At 32.7% G+C, this 16,637-nt stretch overlaps 1 protein-coding gene across 3 annotated transcripts in view; it reads right to left on the minus strand.

Moving 5' to 3' along the window:
- Positions 1–16,637, minus strand: part of TMTC3 (transmembrane O-mannosyltransferase targeting cadherins 3) — a 61,863-nt gene that overhangs the window by 7,103 nt on the left and 38,123 nt on the right. The window contains exons 10-14 of one of the 3 annotated variants that reach the window (XR_013337098.1): positions 16,421–16,532; positions 12,208–12,311; positions 9,852–10,021; positions 7,742–7,968; positions 4,514–5,494 (exon numbers count right to left, since the gene is read on the minus strand). Coding sequence is in view for 2 of the 3 variants with exons in the window: in XM_077772181.1 (XP_077628307.1) it covers positions 4,683–5,494; positions 7,742–7,968; positions 9,852–10,021; positions 12,208–12,311; positions 16,421–16,532 (1,425 nt within the window). In the remaining variant the exon portion in view is untranslated. Of the gene's footprint in view, positions 1–1,340; positions 5,495–7,741; positions 7,969–9,851; positions 10,022–12,207; positions 12,312–16,420; positions 16,533–16,637 lie in introns of those variants that run through there. The other 2 variants (XM_077772180.1, XM_077772181.1) reach the window with 2 other exon arrangements.

Genomic DNA, 16,637 nt, shown 5'->3' on the forward strand with positions numbered 1-16,637 from the left:
ATGGGAAATATGCTACCCATTGGCATAGTCACAGAAATGTTACTTTGAAGAAGTGGGTTCCAAAGAAAATGAATTTGCCTGAGATCAAGTCTTCACAGACTTTTAGGAAAGATTTTATCTTATGCTACCTCCCTAAAAGCAGTGAACAGGAAAAGAACAAGGTATTACAGTTTTGAGGTGTCTTCTCATTTCTGCTTTTTAATAATTTAATAAATTTAATTCATAAATTTCAATATTTAATAAATATATTTTGTTAGGCTATCTATACAACTGTTGGCTTAGTGGCTAAGGAACAAGCACTAAATATCTAATAATCTGTTTGCTATACGACCATCGTTAACATTATCTCTGCTAACACATAAAGCAAATCATATGCATCAAATGCAAGCCTTGTTATTACATTAATGATTAACGTCTATCATTTACTATAGNTTCCACTTGCTGAATTTATTTCAACAAATCAACTTAGAAATGTCATAAAACTTCTGACATGTAAACATATTACCATATTTGGAAACAAATGTTAACACCAATAGAAGTCTGTAATCACTTGTTAGGAAAGCTGTTCATTAATAAGGCCAGTCTTTAGCAAACCTAAAACCATTTTGTTTTAGTTTTCTCAATCTGACAATAAAATATTATCAAATCACAATCAAATAGAGACAACACTGGATGGATAGGTCAGTGCTACCAGTTAGTTATAGCTGTAAACAGTTTCATGTTAATGCTACACACACACACACACACACAAATTAAGCCAATTACATTAAATAAACCATGGCTTTTCTTTATCAGAATTCACTAAGTGATGTTAATTAAAGTCCTTATCAAACATGTTTGGTAAAGGCTATTTACAATGTACATGGCTGAACATGCACTATTTATAGTTACAATAATTCCTGCCAGTTTATACAACAGGATATATACATATTAAACCTCTACAAATATACACCAAAGACATAAAGGTTAAACAATTCCTTTAAGGTACACTAGTAAAGGTGGTACCAAGATTTGAATCCAGGCAGATCCATAAATTAGACTCCTAATTATTTCACCACAGACTTCTACTTATGTGTATAAAATTCCAAATTTGAATTTGTCTCGTTTTCTTTAGTTTCTTTCACTATGGGTTAAATATGTATCACTGTTCTTGAAAATATTTAGGACATGTCTTTCTAATAAAAACAACCCACCAGCTCTTGTGTCTTTGCAGGGCAGAAATCTCTTGATACACTACTGTATTTTTCATTTGAACACTCAAAGGCAATTGAGGTGAAGGTTTTAAAAAGTATTCATTTTATGCTGAATATTCAGAAATATGGTACACAGAGACACCACAGTAATATAAAATGCATATAATATTAAACTATTTTCTTATAAACCCTTAACACGGATGGCTAACAGCTTCCAAGAGACAAAATTTTGGACAAAGGTACCAGATATTTGGGGGGTTCATTTTAAATACCATTTAGTCATGCAAACATTTAGGAAGTCTTTAAAAAAATAAATACGACAAATATATGGATTTCTGAAATAGAAATTGACATACAAATCTATATATTTTGATAATAGTTTTCATTAAAGCATCTTCAAAGAAGTATTCTGCAACATGAAGTTGAGAGCTCAAATTAGATGTAATGAAAAGGCATAAGGTTTTATTAGAATTGTGTAAATCACATACTAAATATTTACATAAAAGTAAAAACAAAATTGCAAACATATTTGTTTTATCCTCCAAGTCATTAGCTTCATGAAATTACTTCCTGGGATAGTTACAAGATAAAATTCCCAATTCTGAATGTTAATAAGAAAATACCATGAGGGCAATAGGAGAAAAACTTAATTCTTTCTTCTGACAAGCAGTGAAAAAAAGTAACATAATTGTCCCTTAGGGATTGTCAAAGCTTTCCTGGGGGAATATATTCTTTTGTAAAACAGTGAGAACTAAAAATACATCCCTTTACCAGCACACAAACCTATGTATGATAAGCTTTCTTTGCCAAACATATAGATGCTTATATCTGTGAACCACAGGTTAGTGAACTGGACTAAAATGTCTCTAATCATCCATTTCCCCATAAAGGCAGTTCCAAAAAAGGGTTAAAAAATCTATTACCTTTTTTCACTTGAACAGCTTGAATAAGAGTTCTACTATGAGTTTAAAGAGAATAATCATCTTACACATAAGCAAGCTTGATGGTACGTAAGATGAAATAAATACTAGTCATCAGAAGAGTGTAATTATTAAAACATCAAAACCTAACTGGGTTATGTTACTAATTTAAAAAGTTAATACAGAAGAGATAGGAGAATTTTCTTGAACTAATATAGAATTTCCTGAACTACTTTTGAGCAATGGTCATTAACCCTCACTACAAATTAGAATCTGAGAACTTTAAAATGGCACCCTCCCTAAGAAATTCAAATTAAATTGTTGTGGAGTGGGGTCCACAAGAGTCCTCCTGGTGATTCTAATATGAAGTGAGAGTTGAAACATTAATTTGGAAAAGTTATTATTCACTCAGTGGATTTGATTTAAATAATTTAAAATGCAAACATATGAGCACCTCCTACATGATAGGCATTGTTCTAAGTGCAATAAGGAGGAAAATTCTTTCTTCTATAAAAATCATTGGATACCAATATATTTTTTTATCTTTTGAATAGTTATACAATTTTATTAAAATACTACTCAAAGCTCTTATTATGATCTGCTGTCACAAAAGACTTCTCTTCTACTTTTCTGAATTATCCTCATTTGATACTACAATGGAAGAGATCAAACTCAGAAACTTTTTCTCAAGATATGTGGAGAGAACATAAGATTAACATAGATTTCGTTTTTCAAGTCATAGTATATGAGGTATTCTCCATCTTATATCTGGAGTCACAAAGCCTTAATTTAAAAACTGAAACTGGGTATTGCTTTAAATCCTGAACAGAATCTCCTAAATCAAAAATAAACCATGATTGGTGTCAATGCTTGATTTAAATTGCCTAAAAAATAACCTATGACACCACCTCAGGAAAGCTAGTAAGAGTGGGTCTTTAATGCAGACTATATATCTTGTGACCTATTTAGAAAATATTTCTTTATAAAAACTTACAGCAATATTATTTTTATAACATAATTAGAAATTAGTTATCTCAAAGGAACAGAAGTGCAGTTTTTGAAATTCTACATAATTAGAAATCAGTTACTATCCCAGGATGATAGCTTGAGCTTTAATATTTTAAATTAAAACCAACTTTATTAGGTATTGTAAAACTCATTTGAAATGTATTTTAAGTCAAAAACCAGATATAAATTAATAAATTTGATTTCATCTACTGCTCAACCTAATGGTTTTCAGGTTTAAATTTGTTAAAATCAACTATTAATCCTATATGACGTTAATTACCTTTTGTAGCTGGAAAATAGGCCAAAAATGATAAAATTTTGGTTAAACTAATATATGCATATATAGGAAAATGCAATAGCAATTTGTTTTCCATAGTTGATGGAATTAAAACAGCTTTGAATTTTTTATGAAAGCTCAGTAGTCAAAATAAATATTTAATAAAAATATACACCATCGGAAGATATCAAGAACTTAGTGTTTAAAAATAAAACTTCGTCACATTGTTTTGTCTTCACTGAAATAAAGAACTGAATTTAGTTGCTTAAAGTATCTAAGAAGGATTAAAGTATGTTTTTGGAACAATTAAAATTCAAATAACACTAGAGAGTAAACACTAAGATGAAAGAGGATCTTACTATGTTTTAACTCAAAAGTTTAAATAATAATTATTGGGACTTTCTCCCAATAATTATAATATTTTTATAAGTAAAAAAATCAAAGACAGTTATGATTTACATGGGGTTCATGCTGTGAAACTCTCAGTATGTAAAAAAATAAAAATACGTTATATATGAGCACCATTAGAAATGTGTATGTGTATATATATGCACACATATATATGTCTATATCTGTGTGTGTGTGTGTATTTAAAACTTTACCTGATTAAAAATTGCATTTCAGACCAAAATTAGTTAAAGACAAGCATACAACTATGAAAATACATTCTTAAACATGTCATATGACTTATTTTAAAAAGTTTCATCTGGTAGTCCTAAAAATCAACCAAAGAACATAACATAAAGGAAGCTAGTATTCTTTTGTGGTGCAAAGTTCCTTTGTTAAATAGAAGTTACCAAAGAAAAAAGAATATGTTCAATTAAGTGTTTTCAATTCATTATTCATTTCACTATTCAGATTCCAATAGCTAAGAGAAAGTAATGAAATCAACTAATAAATGCAAATTCATAGAATAAACCACCATATGTTGAATTTGCCCCCAAGAGTTTATCATTCAGGCTTCAGATTATTTTTAATTGAGAGTAGTCAAGATTACTCTGCAGGAAGAATCTTCCTTCCACATAAAAGATACAAATTTGCAAACTGTAATTTAGTATTTCTGCTATATTCACCAAAACTCAGAAAACTACTGTCATACCTTATGCAATACATACCCTGGGGTAAGACAGGTATTTAATGAAAATCGTATTTTGATCCTATAGAGAGGCAGCTCATGACAGACTGTTTGTTACGTGTACACTTGTTATTTTTTCAAAGCTCCCAGTAAAACCAATCACATAAGATAGACTGAAGTTCTTTGAAACTGTCACATGATAAATAATGCTATTCACCATTTAAAATACGTTCAATTTCTTCTAGTCTTTTTAAAGCAGCAACTCTTTTCTTCTCAATTTCTTTGATTTCTTTTGTTGTTTTATGGGGGGTCTCTTTGTCTGTATTTTTTCCTAATAGTTTGTTGGACTTAGATTGACTTTTATTATCACTTGATTTTATGATCTGTGTAGGTCTGGGTTTACTTCTTACTTCTTTTACATTTTCAGTTGGAATTTTGTCTCCTACACCTGAAGTCTTACCAGCTGGGGATACTGGCTGTTCTGCAAAACTAGATGAGGAAATTTTATCCCTGACTATATTCAAATGGCGTTGAATATATTCTTCATGTGGTGCTAATGCCAATGTTTCAACCAGGCATCTTTCAGCTTTTAGTAAGTCCTTCTCTTCAAAATAAACAACACAGAGATTATGTTTTCCTTGCACATTGTTTGGATCCATCTCCAAAATTTTTTCAAAACATTTTTTTGCTCCAAGTATATCTTTCTTTTGATTCATCAGAATGTCTCCCTTTAAAATGAGACCCTTGATATGATCAGGATAGTATCTGAGTAACTCTTCCAAAATTGGCAAAGCCATTAACTCCTTTGCAGTCTGAGAATACAGGAGAGCCAGATTAAACAAAGCACTTCTAAAATCGGCCTGTAGTTTTATAGCTTTCTTCATCCACATCTCTGCTTCACTGTCCTTTTTGTCATCCATGGCAAGCATTCCCAAATTGAAATAACCATTAGCATCTTGTGGCTCTTCATTTATATAGCTAAGAAGACGTTTTCTAGCTTCAGGTCTGAGTTTAACCTCACCTAAGAATAATTTTTTCAAAAAGAAAAAGACATATATTATTAACAAATGAATTAAGTCTGAGGAACAAGACACTTTCAGTATTTATCTAGTTAGATTACAAAAAGACAGCATCAAAGCAATTAATTTCTGTACCTACATCAAAAAAAAAAATGAAAAAAACCCAAAGTTTTCACAGGAAAAGCAGTTGTGTTTGAAACACTGAAATGATTGTCTATTTCTTTTCCTTTAAAACAGTAAGAGTGCCTCAAAAAACCAGAAGGGATGAAATATTTCCTTAGTTAGGAATCTAACCGGGAGTAGCAGAGGAAAAATGTACAATTAAGAGGAAGAGGTATGTGATTAGCCAATAATGACATGTATTCTAATCTTGACTCTATTAACACTATGACTTATATAATAAACAAATTACTTAACTTCTCTGGGTTAGCCTGAATTTTTTTTTTCCTCATATAGTTTATTGTCAAGTTGCTTTATATATTAACACCCAGTGCTCATCCCAACAAGTGCCCTCCTCCATGCCCATCACCCCCCTTCTTCTCACTTCCGCACCCCCTCAGCCCTGTTTGTTCTCAGCATTCAAGGGTCTCTCATGGTTTGCCTCCCTCCCTCTCCCCAACTAATTTTTCCCCTTCTTTTCCCACTTCGTCCTCCATTAACTTCCTCTTAATCCACCTGTATGTGCAAACATAAGGTATTTGTCCTTCTCTGCCTGACTTATTTCACTCAGCATAACACCCTCAAGTTCCATCCATGTTGCTACACATGGCCAGATTTCATTCTTTCTCATTGCCATGTAGTATTCCATTGTATAAATATACCACATCTTCTTGATCCATTGAATAAAACAGCTCAGCAAATAGTAACTACTACTGTATAAACAGAATGTCTCAGTCTTACAAAATCAGATTTTTTTTAATTCAAATTTTTTAGGACTTTCAAAAGTAAAAATATACCATTAAATATAAAGCTTATAGGGGCGCCTGGGTGGCTTAGTCGGTTAAGCGTCCGACTTCCGCCTAGGTCATGATCTCGCGGTTTGTGGGTTCGAGCCCCGTGTCGGGCTCTGTGCTGACTGCCAGCTCAGAGCCTGGAGCCTGTTTCAGAGTCTGTCACTCCCTCTCTCTCTGACCCTCCCCTGCTCACGCTGTCTCTCTCTCTCTCTCCTAGAAATAAATAAAACATTAAAAAATATATATAAAGCTTATAAATTTAAATACAAATTAGGATTCAAGAAACAAATATTTGAGATAATTCTTATTGCAAATAAATACAAAAAAATTCTGTTCCACAACTACAAATCTTAGGGTGCAATCTTGTGTTGAAAAAATGGGCATTTTTTCATGACTGCCAAGGTTAACTAACTTTACAAAAACATTAGCTTTTCTCTAAATTTATGTATTGCATACCAGGCATAAAAATATCTCCTTCTAAACTTTTGACAATAAAATGAATAAAAAACATTGTAAAATAAATCACTCAGCTTAAGTTCTTATCTTGAACTAGTTTTACTAAACTGGCCATAAGATATTTGGGGTAGTTATTAGACCTACTGAGTATGGCAAAAGTAAACTCAAACACTATGGTTTTATGATTCTTTCATTTTTTATAAAAGGTTTTAAAAAGTATCTAAGATTTAACTACAAAATATAAATGTAGAGATTTTTTTCCAAACTAAAAATTAAGATTATAGATTATATATACACTGCCTTTTGTTGTAGTACTAAAATACCCATGCATCCCATGAATAATTTAGTTAAATTACAAAAAATTGTAAGAAATTATAACAATACCTCAGAAAATAACACTAAATATAAAATAATACCAAAAGTTCTTGTTCTTACAAATCAAAAGAAATATACTGGTGTGTTTTCTAAAACATATAATGCTCGTCTTCCTAGAAATAATTCTATAAAGTATTTTGCAAATACTGATTTAGATAGTACTTATGAGTATTTATGAGTCAGAGTTTATATGTTTCTGTGCATAAGCTGACAAAGTACATTAAAAAAGGCACTCAACAGACTGACTGAATAGTAAAGTCTCAACATATACTCAAAGAACTAACAATTGTGTTAGGGCATATTACTTGAAAACTTCAAGTATTCTAAACATTCTTATATTTATGCACAGTTTTGATATAAACTATTCATAAAACATCTGCTACACATAATGTAATTTAAGTTCAGATTTCATTATATTTCAGACTACAACGTGTTTAAACATAGAAATATTTTAAGAAAACATACCTGATTCTTGCATTAATATAGCAGAATTGAATAATGCTAGCTTATGCTTTGGATTTAGTTCTAAAGCACGATTAAAATTTTTTAGGGCTTCATTTGGTTCTTTAAGTTCAATATGAACAATCGCCAAGTTGTACCAAAGATCTGCATTATTTCTGTCCAGTTCCAGTGCTTTAAGATATGCTTCTTTTGCTTTAAGAGGCTTATTCATTTTTAAAAGCAATTCTCCTCTATGGAAAAAACAAACACAAGCTTTACTCACAACATTACCATGTCAATTTGCAGACATTATTTTTCATAAGTTTCAAACTTTCCACATATTCACAGCTTTCCTTTTAACCCAAGCTTTTAAAGTTTTCTATTGAAAATAACTATCTGAAAATGTCCTCAAACCTGAACTCACTAGTTTCGCAAATTTGATTTGTTAGGTTTCCAAATATTATTAGAGAAAGAAAAAGCATACTTGACTTTAAAGGGTAAGATATGGGGAGGTATCCAAGAGAGGGGGACAGAAAAAATATATTCTTTAATTACATCTTGAAAGAAGGCAGACCAGACTACATCACAAAAATGACAGTGCCAAGAATGAGAGATTAAGTTTCCAGGGGACCAAGTAATAGCATTTGAAGAAGGAAAATAAGTATGGTAGTGATGGGGTAATTCTAGGACTCAAAGCTATGATAGAAGTCTCATTTATAAAAAGCAGAATGAAAATTTTTCTTCTTATATTAATTTAATATTCTACAATGTAAGATGGCCATTGATTAAAACAATAGAAAAAACTCCCCAAAACAACAAAAAAGCGAATGTTTTAAGAGAGCAGACTAGTAGGCAGGCTGGAGAGCACTGGTGCCACCTGCAGATACCTTTGAGGAACACATCTGGAACTGAAGATCACAGTTTGAAAACCGTTTAACAAATCTTTCTAATATGGTTCTATTTTCTGCTAGAGCTTTAAAAGTCATTTTGCGGGGCGCCTGGGTGGCTTAGTCGGTTAAGCGTCCGACTTTCGCTCAGGTCATGATCTCGCGGTTCGGGTTCGAGCCCCGCGTCGGGCTCTGTGCTGACTGCCAGCTCAGAGCCTGGAGCCTGTTTCAGTCTGTGACTCCCTCTCTCTCTGACCCTCCCCTGCTCACACTGTCTCTCTCTCTCCTAGAAATAAATAAAAACATAAAAATTAAAAAAAAAAAAATAAATAAAAGTCATTTTGCTTAAGCACATGTGTGCAAATAAATCTAAACAGCAATATGAGAATATTTTTATTATGATACTATTATTTCCTTTAAGTATCAGCATAGGAATGAAATCAAATGAATGACTAATAGTCTCAATTAAAACAACTTCTGGAATCAGTATCTGTCCAAGACGTTACTTTTTAATGCAGACTATTGAATAATTCTTCATAGATTAACACACGACAGATTCTATTTATATATGCAACCCCACTAAACTTAGCTATTTTCAACAACTACTGTGTAAGAGTGAACAAAGATAGCCTCCAATTTATGAACATATTTTATCTCAAAAACTTATTTCATTCTGAATGCATTTTCCCTATAGGAACAATGTTAAAATTATGATTAGGTTTCTGGGCCAGGGGACAAAGCAGTTTAAAAAACAATTTTCCTCAAGTATAATACAAATGATAATCCCTACATGGGAAAATATATTAAGTTCTCTCTAACATGTGAGACCAAAAGTTTTTGTACTGACAACTAAAAAGTTTCTTTGTGGTAAATAAAAGGCATAATAACTAGCTAGTTGTCAGTATTTAAGAAAGCTCTTGAAAGTTAGATATTAGAATTATTAGAAAATATAAGTTTCAGGTGTTTAATTAAGAATGAATGTGACAATAAGAAGCAAATGAAACTAAGAAGCTTCTACTCTTTCTTTCATATAAAACCTTAATTTGTTATGACAGGTTAAAGGCAATTTCAAACCAAATCAATTAAATTTTATTGTAAGTATAAAGTAGGCTATGCTTCTACGCTCTTGGTTGCCAACTAAGATTACTAAAAGAAAAAAGGAAGGGAATTTAGTTCAGACAGTCAAAATGTACATGCAGATGCAGCTTCAAGTCTCTATACTGACAGTGTAAAGGAAACCATGATACCTGCTAATATAAGCCTGCTTGAAGTCGGGTCTCATGCTTATTGCTTGTCGGTATAGCTGATCTGCTTCTTCCAGGCGGGACTCATTTGCTCTGATCAGATTGGCCAGATTAATATAAACATTTAGGTGGTTAGGCGCAATTCTGGCTGCATATTTTTTACCAGGAATGATCTATTCAGGGAAAACATAACTTGATTATTTCAGTACCAAATAAAAATAAAAAATAAGTATTCCTCTTAGCTTACTTAAAATATGCATGACATAAAAGGTTATGGAACCAGTTTTACTATTATATTAAAATAAGTCAAAAATGTGAAAGCACCTGCAGTATTTACAAAACGTTAATAAAGTAATGAATATTTTGTGGTATTAAAAGAGAGAGTATTTTTTCATTCATGCCAGGTCAACGGAGTATTGTTAGCTTTTTTTTTATATGCATCATTTTATAAAATCCCATAAATTTAAACTTTAGAGGCTAAGGTCTGTTAGCTTATTTGTATCAGACAAGGAATAGAAAGAACTCAGGTCTCTTTCCTCTAGTGTATTTATTACACCATATCAACTTCCATGTTGTTGGCAACTTATTTCCTGGTTGTGACAATAGGACGGTTAATTTTGTTAAGACTCCTACTAAAGCCTCACTTGTCTGGTAGAATTAGGAAATAAAAGTCTCATATTAACTGATTATTCAGGTAAAGTAAAGGTTATAAAATATATAAAGACACAAATTTTCAATTAAAATAATAAATTATATCTGATAAAAGACTATATTGAACACAGTTTAACTTTACAATTTTAGGACTGAAACAATGCTTAAGAGATCATGTGGTCCAACTGCTTTTAAAACATTTCTCAAACTATATCTAATCATTTTAATATAACTATTAATATAATATTAATATACACTACNCGGACGCTTAACTGACTAAACCACCCAGGCACCCCTGTAGTGCAGGTTTTTAAATGTTTAATTATTTTTGAGAGAAAGAGAGAGAAAGCATGAGTGGGGGAAGGGCAGTGAGAGAGGGAGACACATAATCTATAGCAGGCTCTAGGCTCTGAGGGTGTCAGCACAGAGCCCCACACAGGGCTTGAACTCACTCACAAACTGCAAGTTATGACCTGAGCCAAAATTGGACACTTAATCAACAGAGCCACCCAGGTGTCCTGCAAACTCAAACTATCTTTTCTGATGAGAGATCGATCTGACTTTCCAATTTTCATGCTATACTGTAATACCAATAAATTTTGTGCCTGTGTTATTGTAACAACTGAACATAATATAGCAACAGGTGTATCCCCTCATTTTATTATTGTTTTATTCATTTATCTTTTGATAGGAATAATGTTGCATTTAATGCTAATGCATATATATAAAAATTTCTTCACTTAAAGTCATTCAACTCACTGATAACTTGTAATCATTCAGAATATCTAAAATTCCTAAATTTCTAAAAATTTTTTTTTAATGTTTCATTTATTTCTAGGAGAGAGAGAGAGAGAGACAGACAGCGTGAGCAGGGGAGGGTCAGAGAGAGAGGGAGTGACAGACTCTGAAACAGGCTCCAGGCTCGGAGCAGGCAGTCAGCACAGAGCCTGACGCGGGGCTTGAACCCACGAACTGCGAGATCATGACCTAAGTGGAAGTCAGACACTTAACCGACTAAGCCACCCAGGTGCCCCTAAAAATTTTTTACATAGAAAAGTTTAACCTTTTTCTTTTTAAAGTTTATTTTCTTTTTGACAGAGAGAGAGCATGCAAGCATGTGGGAGGGGCAGAAATAGAGAATCCCGAGCAAGCTCCACAATATCAAGTGCAGAGCCCAATGCGGGGCTCAACCTAACCAACTGTGAGATCATGACCTGAGCCAAACGCAAGAGTTGGATGCTTAAACAACTGAGCCACCGAGGCTCCCCTAGAAAGTTTTTTTTTAATTAAGTGAACTATAAAAGTAAATATAATCCTTTATAAAACTTGTAGTACTATGCTAAGCAAAATAAGTCAGAGAAAGACAACTACTATATGGTTTCACTCATATGTGGAATTTAAGAAACAAAACAAATAAGTAAAGGAGGAAAAGAAAAGAGCGTCAAACCAAGAACAGACTCTTAAATATAGAGAACAAACTGATAGTTTGGTAAGAAAGAAGATGGGGAANAATCACTATATTGTACAGCTGAAACTAATACCACACTGTATGTTAACCAGAATTTAAATGAAAGCTTGTAGTAATAAATTATTTATCGGACACTTTACATTTACATTAGCAAATTGAAGAAAAGATAATCTAGGTAATTCTATTCAATATGCACATCTAGTAGATATGACACAATAGGAATAAATTATGACAACTTACTTGGGGCATCAGGGACTTAGCCATCATATAAGATTCTTCAGCTTCTTTGGTTCTATTTAAATTTTTATAAGTTCTTCCTACATTCATGTGAGCACCAATATCATCTAAAATTTTAAAAAAATCATTTGTTGGGAAATATACTAATTAGTATTCAAAGTAAACCAAATGTTTCTAACAAAACACAGGCCAAAAAATGCAAAAGCGAGCAACAGGTCCTGCATCCTCCTTAAAGTTCTAACGCAGAATGATCAATGGTATAGTAGAAAATTATGTCATAAAGTACTCTAAGGATAGAAAATGCATATATAACATGAAAAAACTATTTGAATGGATCCTGAAAGGGTAAGACGTGAGAGGGGAGATATAGAGGTAATAAAGAAATTTCTATCATTTCTCTTCAGTAGATTTTACTATACTATACTAAGGCTTGCTTTCATTTCCTTGATTGGATAGCTCAGGAATTCACTCAAATTGTATGGCTCAACTCTAAAAGTAAAAAGATCTACAAGTGAAAAAGATCATGATTTCTAGAATTATTTCCAATGTTATAACTAACAAATATACATGCATGGTGGGATAGGGCAAAGAGACTGAAAAAATTTTGCAATTTTGTTTTTAAAAATTTTGTGAATGTGGTCAGAATGCAAGTATAATAAAAGATCAGGATTCTCTAGTACCACTTAAGATGCAGCAGCCCATCCTACATAAAATATTTATAACTTTTTAAAAGGTTGTGTTACTACCAGTGTGTCAGAAACTTCTAATTTTCTGATATGGAGAATCAAACCCACAGCAAATTTTTTTCAGGGAAAGAAAAAATAAGCTACTTAAATAAGAAAGATATTAGGGCCCATTGCACACTAGTTTTAGGACACCTTTCCCAGTAAATATGTCAAAGATTTGGAATAAAGATAGAAGGGAGAAGATCTTAAATCAGACAAACAGTATTGAACATGAATCTCTAGCAGACAGGACAAGGTTTCACATTATGATTACTACTTGTCTGTGACACCATGATTTTGCAACTGTGGAATAGTTTTCTGACTGTACCTTCTACGACACACAGGGGCCAAGCACATTTATCTTAGGGATTCCCTTAGGAGGAGAGTAACAGTCCTAAAATCTTGTTACATTATGTTTTAGGCCGGTTACTGTGCACACTGTGCAGAAAATGTCACATGCAGTACAAATTTGGTTAAAGAGGTAAGGGGCAAGATTGGGAGGAAAGGGTCGATTTTTTGTTTTTTGATGTATTGCTGAGTCCAAGGGGTTTCAGGAGAAGGAAAGGGGGGAAAAAAGGAAAAAAAATTGCTTAGGCAAACCATTCCCAATTCTGGCTGCAAATCAGGATACCTATGTACTTTTAAAAAGTCATATAACCTCAGCACCACCTAGCTCTATCAAAATAGAATCTATAGAAACAGGACCTATGAAAATGTTTTTAAAAGGTTTCAAAGGAGGTTCTGATGTAGAACCAAGGCTGAAATTCACTGCATTACCAAGTGCATATAAAAACAGAGTAGGTAGTCCTTGCTCTTATATAGCTTTTTTTTTTAATTTTTTTTTTTTAATTTTTTTATTTCTAGGAGAGAGAGAGAGACAGCGTGAGCAGGGGAGGGTCACAGAGAGAGGGAGTCACAGAATCCGAAACAGGCTCCAGGCTCTGAGCTGGCAGTCAGCACAGAGCCCGACGCAGGGCTCGAACCCACGAACCGCGAGATCATGACCTAAGCGAAAGTCGGACGCTTAACCGACTAAGCCACCCAGGCGCCCCTATATAGCTCATTTTTTAAAGTCAAATAAATCTATAAAATTTATTTTTATATATTTTTAAGTTTAAAAAATTTTATTTTTTTAATTCTTTTTAAAAAATGTTTATTTGAGAGAGAAAGAACATAAGGAGGGGAGGGGCAAAGAGAGAAGGAGACAGAGAATGCAAAGCAGTTTCCAAAACTGTGGGGCTCCAGCCTCTGAACTGTGAGATCATGACCTGAGCCAAAGTCAGATGCTCAACTGACTGAGCTACCCAGGCTCCTCAAATCTATACCTATTACTATAGAGATTAGAAAGTTACTTAGGAAAAACTAAGAACCTTAAAATATTATGAAGTAATAATTTAAGGAAAGAACAAAGAAACTGGTAGTTTAGATAAACAAAATTATCAGTGAAGTATTTACAATGCTACTTGGGGCACCTGGGTGGCTCAGTCAGTTAAGCGTCAGACTTTGGCTCAAGTCATAACCTCATGGCTCATGGGTTTGAGTCCCGCATTGGGTTCTGTCCTGACAGTTCACAGCCTGGAGTCTACTTCATATTCTGTGTCTCCCTCCCTCCCTTCTCTCTCTCTCTCTCTGCACTTCCCCCTTTCACACACTATCTTCTCTCAAAAATAAACACTAAAAAAAAAAAAATTGTTTTAATGAAAAAAAAATAAAAGAAAGGGGTTATCCACTTGGATGAAAGACAAGGCAAATTAATACCCACTGAAAACAGGTTCTTAAAACTATGGCAAGGAGATAATTGTCATCAGTGCAGACTTCAGACACTAGAATAAGGTAGCCCTATTTTCTCAAAGAACTAAGATAGCAATTAGATATCCTACAACACAGCTAATAAAATGAAAGACAAAATTTCTAAGCAATTTCTTATAAATTACAAAGTTTTAAGATTCCAGAGAAGGAAATTACCATTATTGGAGTAAATTAAATTTGAAAAACAAACAAAAAGGATTAGAAAAGCATACAAGATATAAAAAGCAATTACATTTAAATGACTTATAAAGAGCTACAGGATTTCAACGAACAATCCTGCTATTATGAGTGTGCCATCCAAACCAATAGCACAAATCTCGCAGTCTATCTTTAATTCAATGTAAATGAGAACTGGGAAGTACTCAGCAACTTTGTGTCTAATCATTCTTTTTCCACCAACAATGAAGCTAATAAGCATTTTCACACTGATAGTCCCTGACATCTATGTTGCTTTCCAGTATTTCCTATCTACAAAATTATCTGTCAATTCATTTAAAGAGGTAAATTTATAAACACCTGAAAACTTCTAAATACTCTTTAAAATCATTTCCATATTGACAACATCAACGTTGAAATATGAGTCCATGATTTTTTTATCAGATAAACAGTTTCAAAGATTTGGACATAAAAATGAAATCAAAACAGATTTCACAGAATTCTAGTGTTCCTTGACAAAAATCTATCCTTGTCTTGTAAAGATGTTTATAGACGCTGTAATTCCATTTGTAAAAATTTTATCTTTGTGAATTGGAATTTTTTAAAACACTTGTAACCATCGAAACAAAACAAATTACACTTTTTCCTCTAACACAAAATGCTTGTCACCTTCTCAGACCACTGAATAGTTTATATTCTTATTCTGGCTAAGCAAGAAAAGCCTTCAGACTCAATATTTTATTTTTTTAAAGTAACTTTAAAATGTTATGAATCCCTGTTTATGTGCTCAACTATTCCAAGGTTTTGAATATCTATATACTTGTTACTCCAAATTTTTACATCTAGTCCTGATAGCCCTTATCTCCAGTCTTTTATGAATCTATTTGTGTATGTCTAACATTGATTAAAAAAAGACTCTTGTCATACATGAGATACGTATACATACATGCCATTTCATCTATTACATCTATGAAGAACACAAAGAAAGAAAACAAAGAACAAGCTGTCTCTAAATACCAAATTCAATGTTTCTAACTTGACATATTTTTTTCAAGTACTTTATATACGTACAATGGAGGGGCAAAGAGAGAGGGAGGGAAAGAATCTCAAATAAACTGGTTTACCTGTTGTCTTAGCCTATGGCTTATTAGAAACAGCAATTTTGAGAATATGGTAGAGAAGTCACACTAAAGGGAGTATCAGCAAGTATCTCAAAAAAGGCAAAAAGTGACAACCAACAGTGAGGGGAAAATTTATTTCAAAACTGAGTGCTTGTACCTGACAACGGTACACTCCACCAAAACTGTTTATCGGTACCACCCGACAATTCTATGTCAAAAAAAAAAATTCTTTAAATGTCTAAGTAGCTCTAACATATAATCCAACTCAAAATAAGCCAGCATCGAGCGCTGTAGTGTTCAAGTCACCTGGAATGAAGTTTGAAAATAAAACTCTATACTCCCCAAATATAATTCAAGTTTTAAAAAGAAACTATTCAAATAGTTTTATTAATTAATAATGCTTACCTGGCTGTACATGAGTAGCCTGTAAGAAATATTTCAAAGCTCTCTCAAAGTTCTTTTCATTTTCTAGAGCATGACCCACATTATTCCATAATTTGGCATTATTTTTATTTACCTTAAATACATAAGCATAGATAGAAATTAGTTACAATTAAAAAAATACAACTCGAATTAACACAGATATTTATTTGGTATACCACTAGGAATGGAGTATTCTAGA

Source organism: Crocuta crocuta, unplaced genomic scaffold (genome assembly GCF_008692635.1).
Source record: "Crocuta crocuta isolate KB4526 unplaced genomic scaffold, BGI_CrCroc_1.0 scaffold216, whole genome shotgun sequence".
Classification (NCBI taxonomy): Eukaryota; Metazoa; Chordata; class Mammalia; order Carnivora; family Hyaenidae; genus Crocuta; species Crocuta crocuta.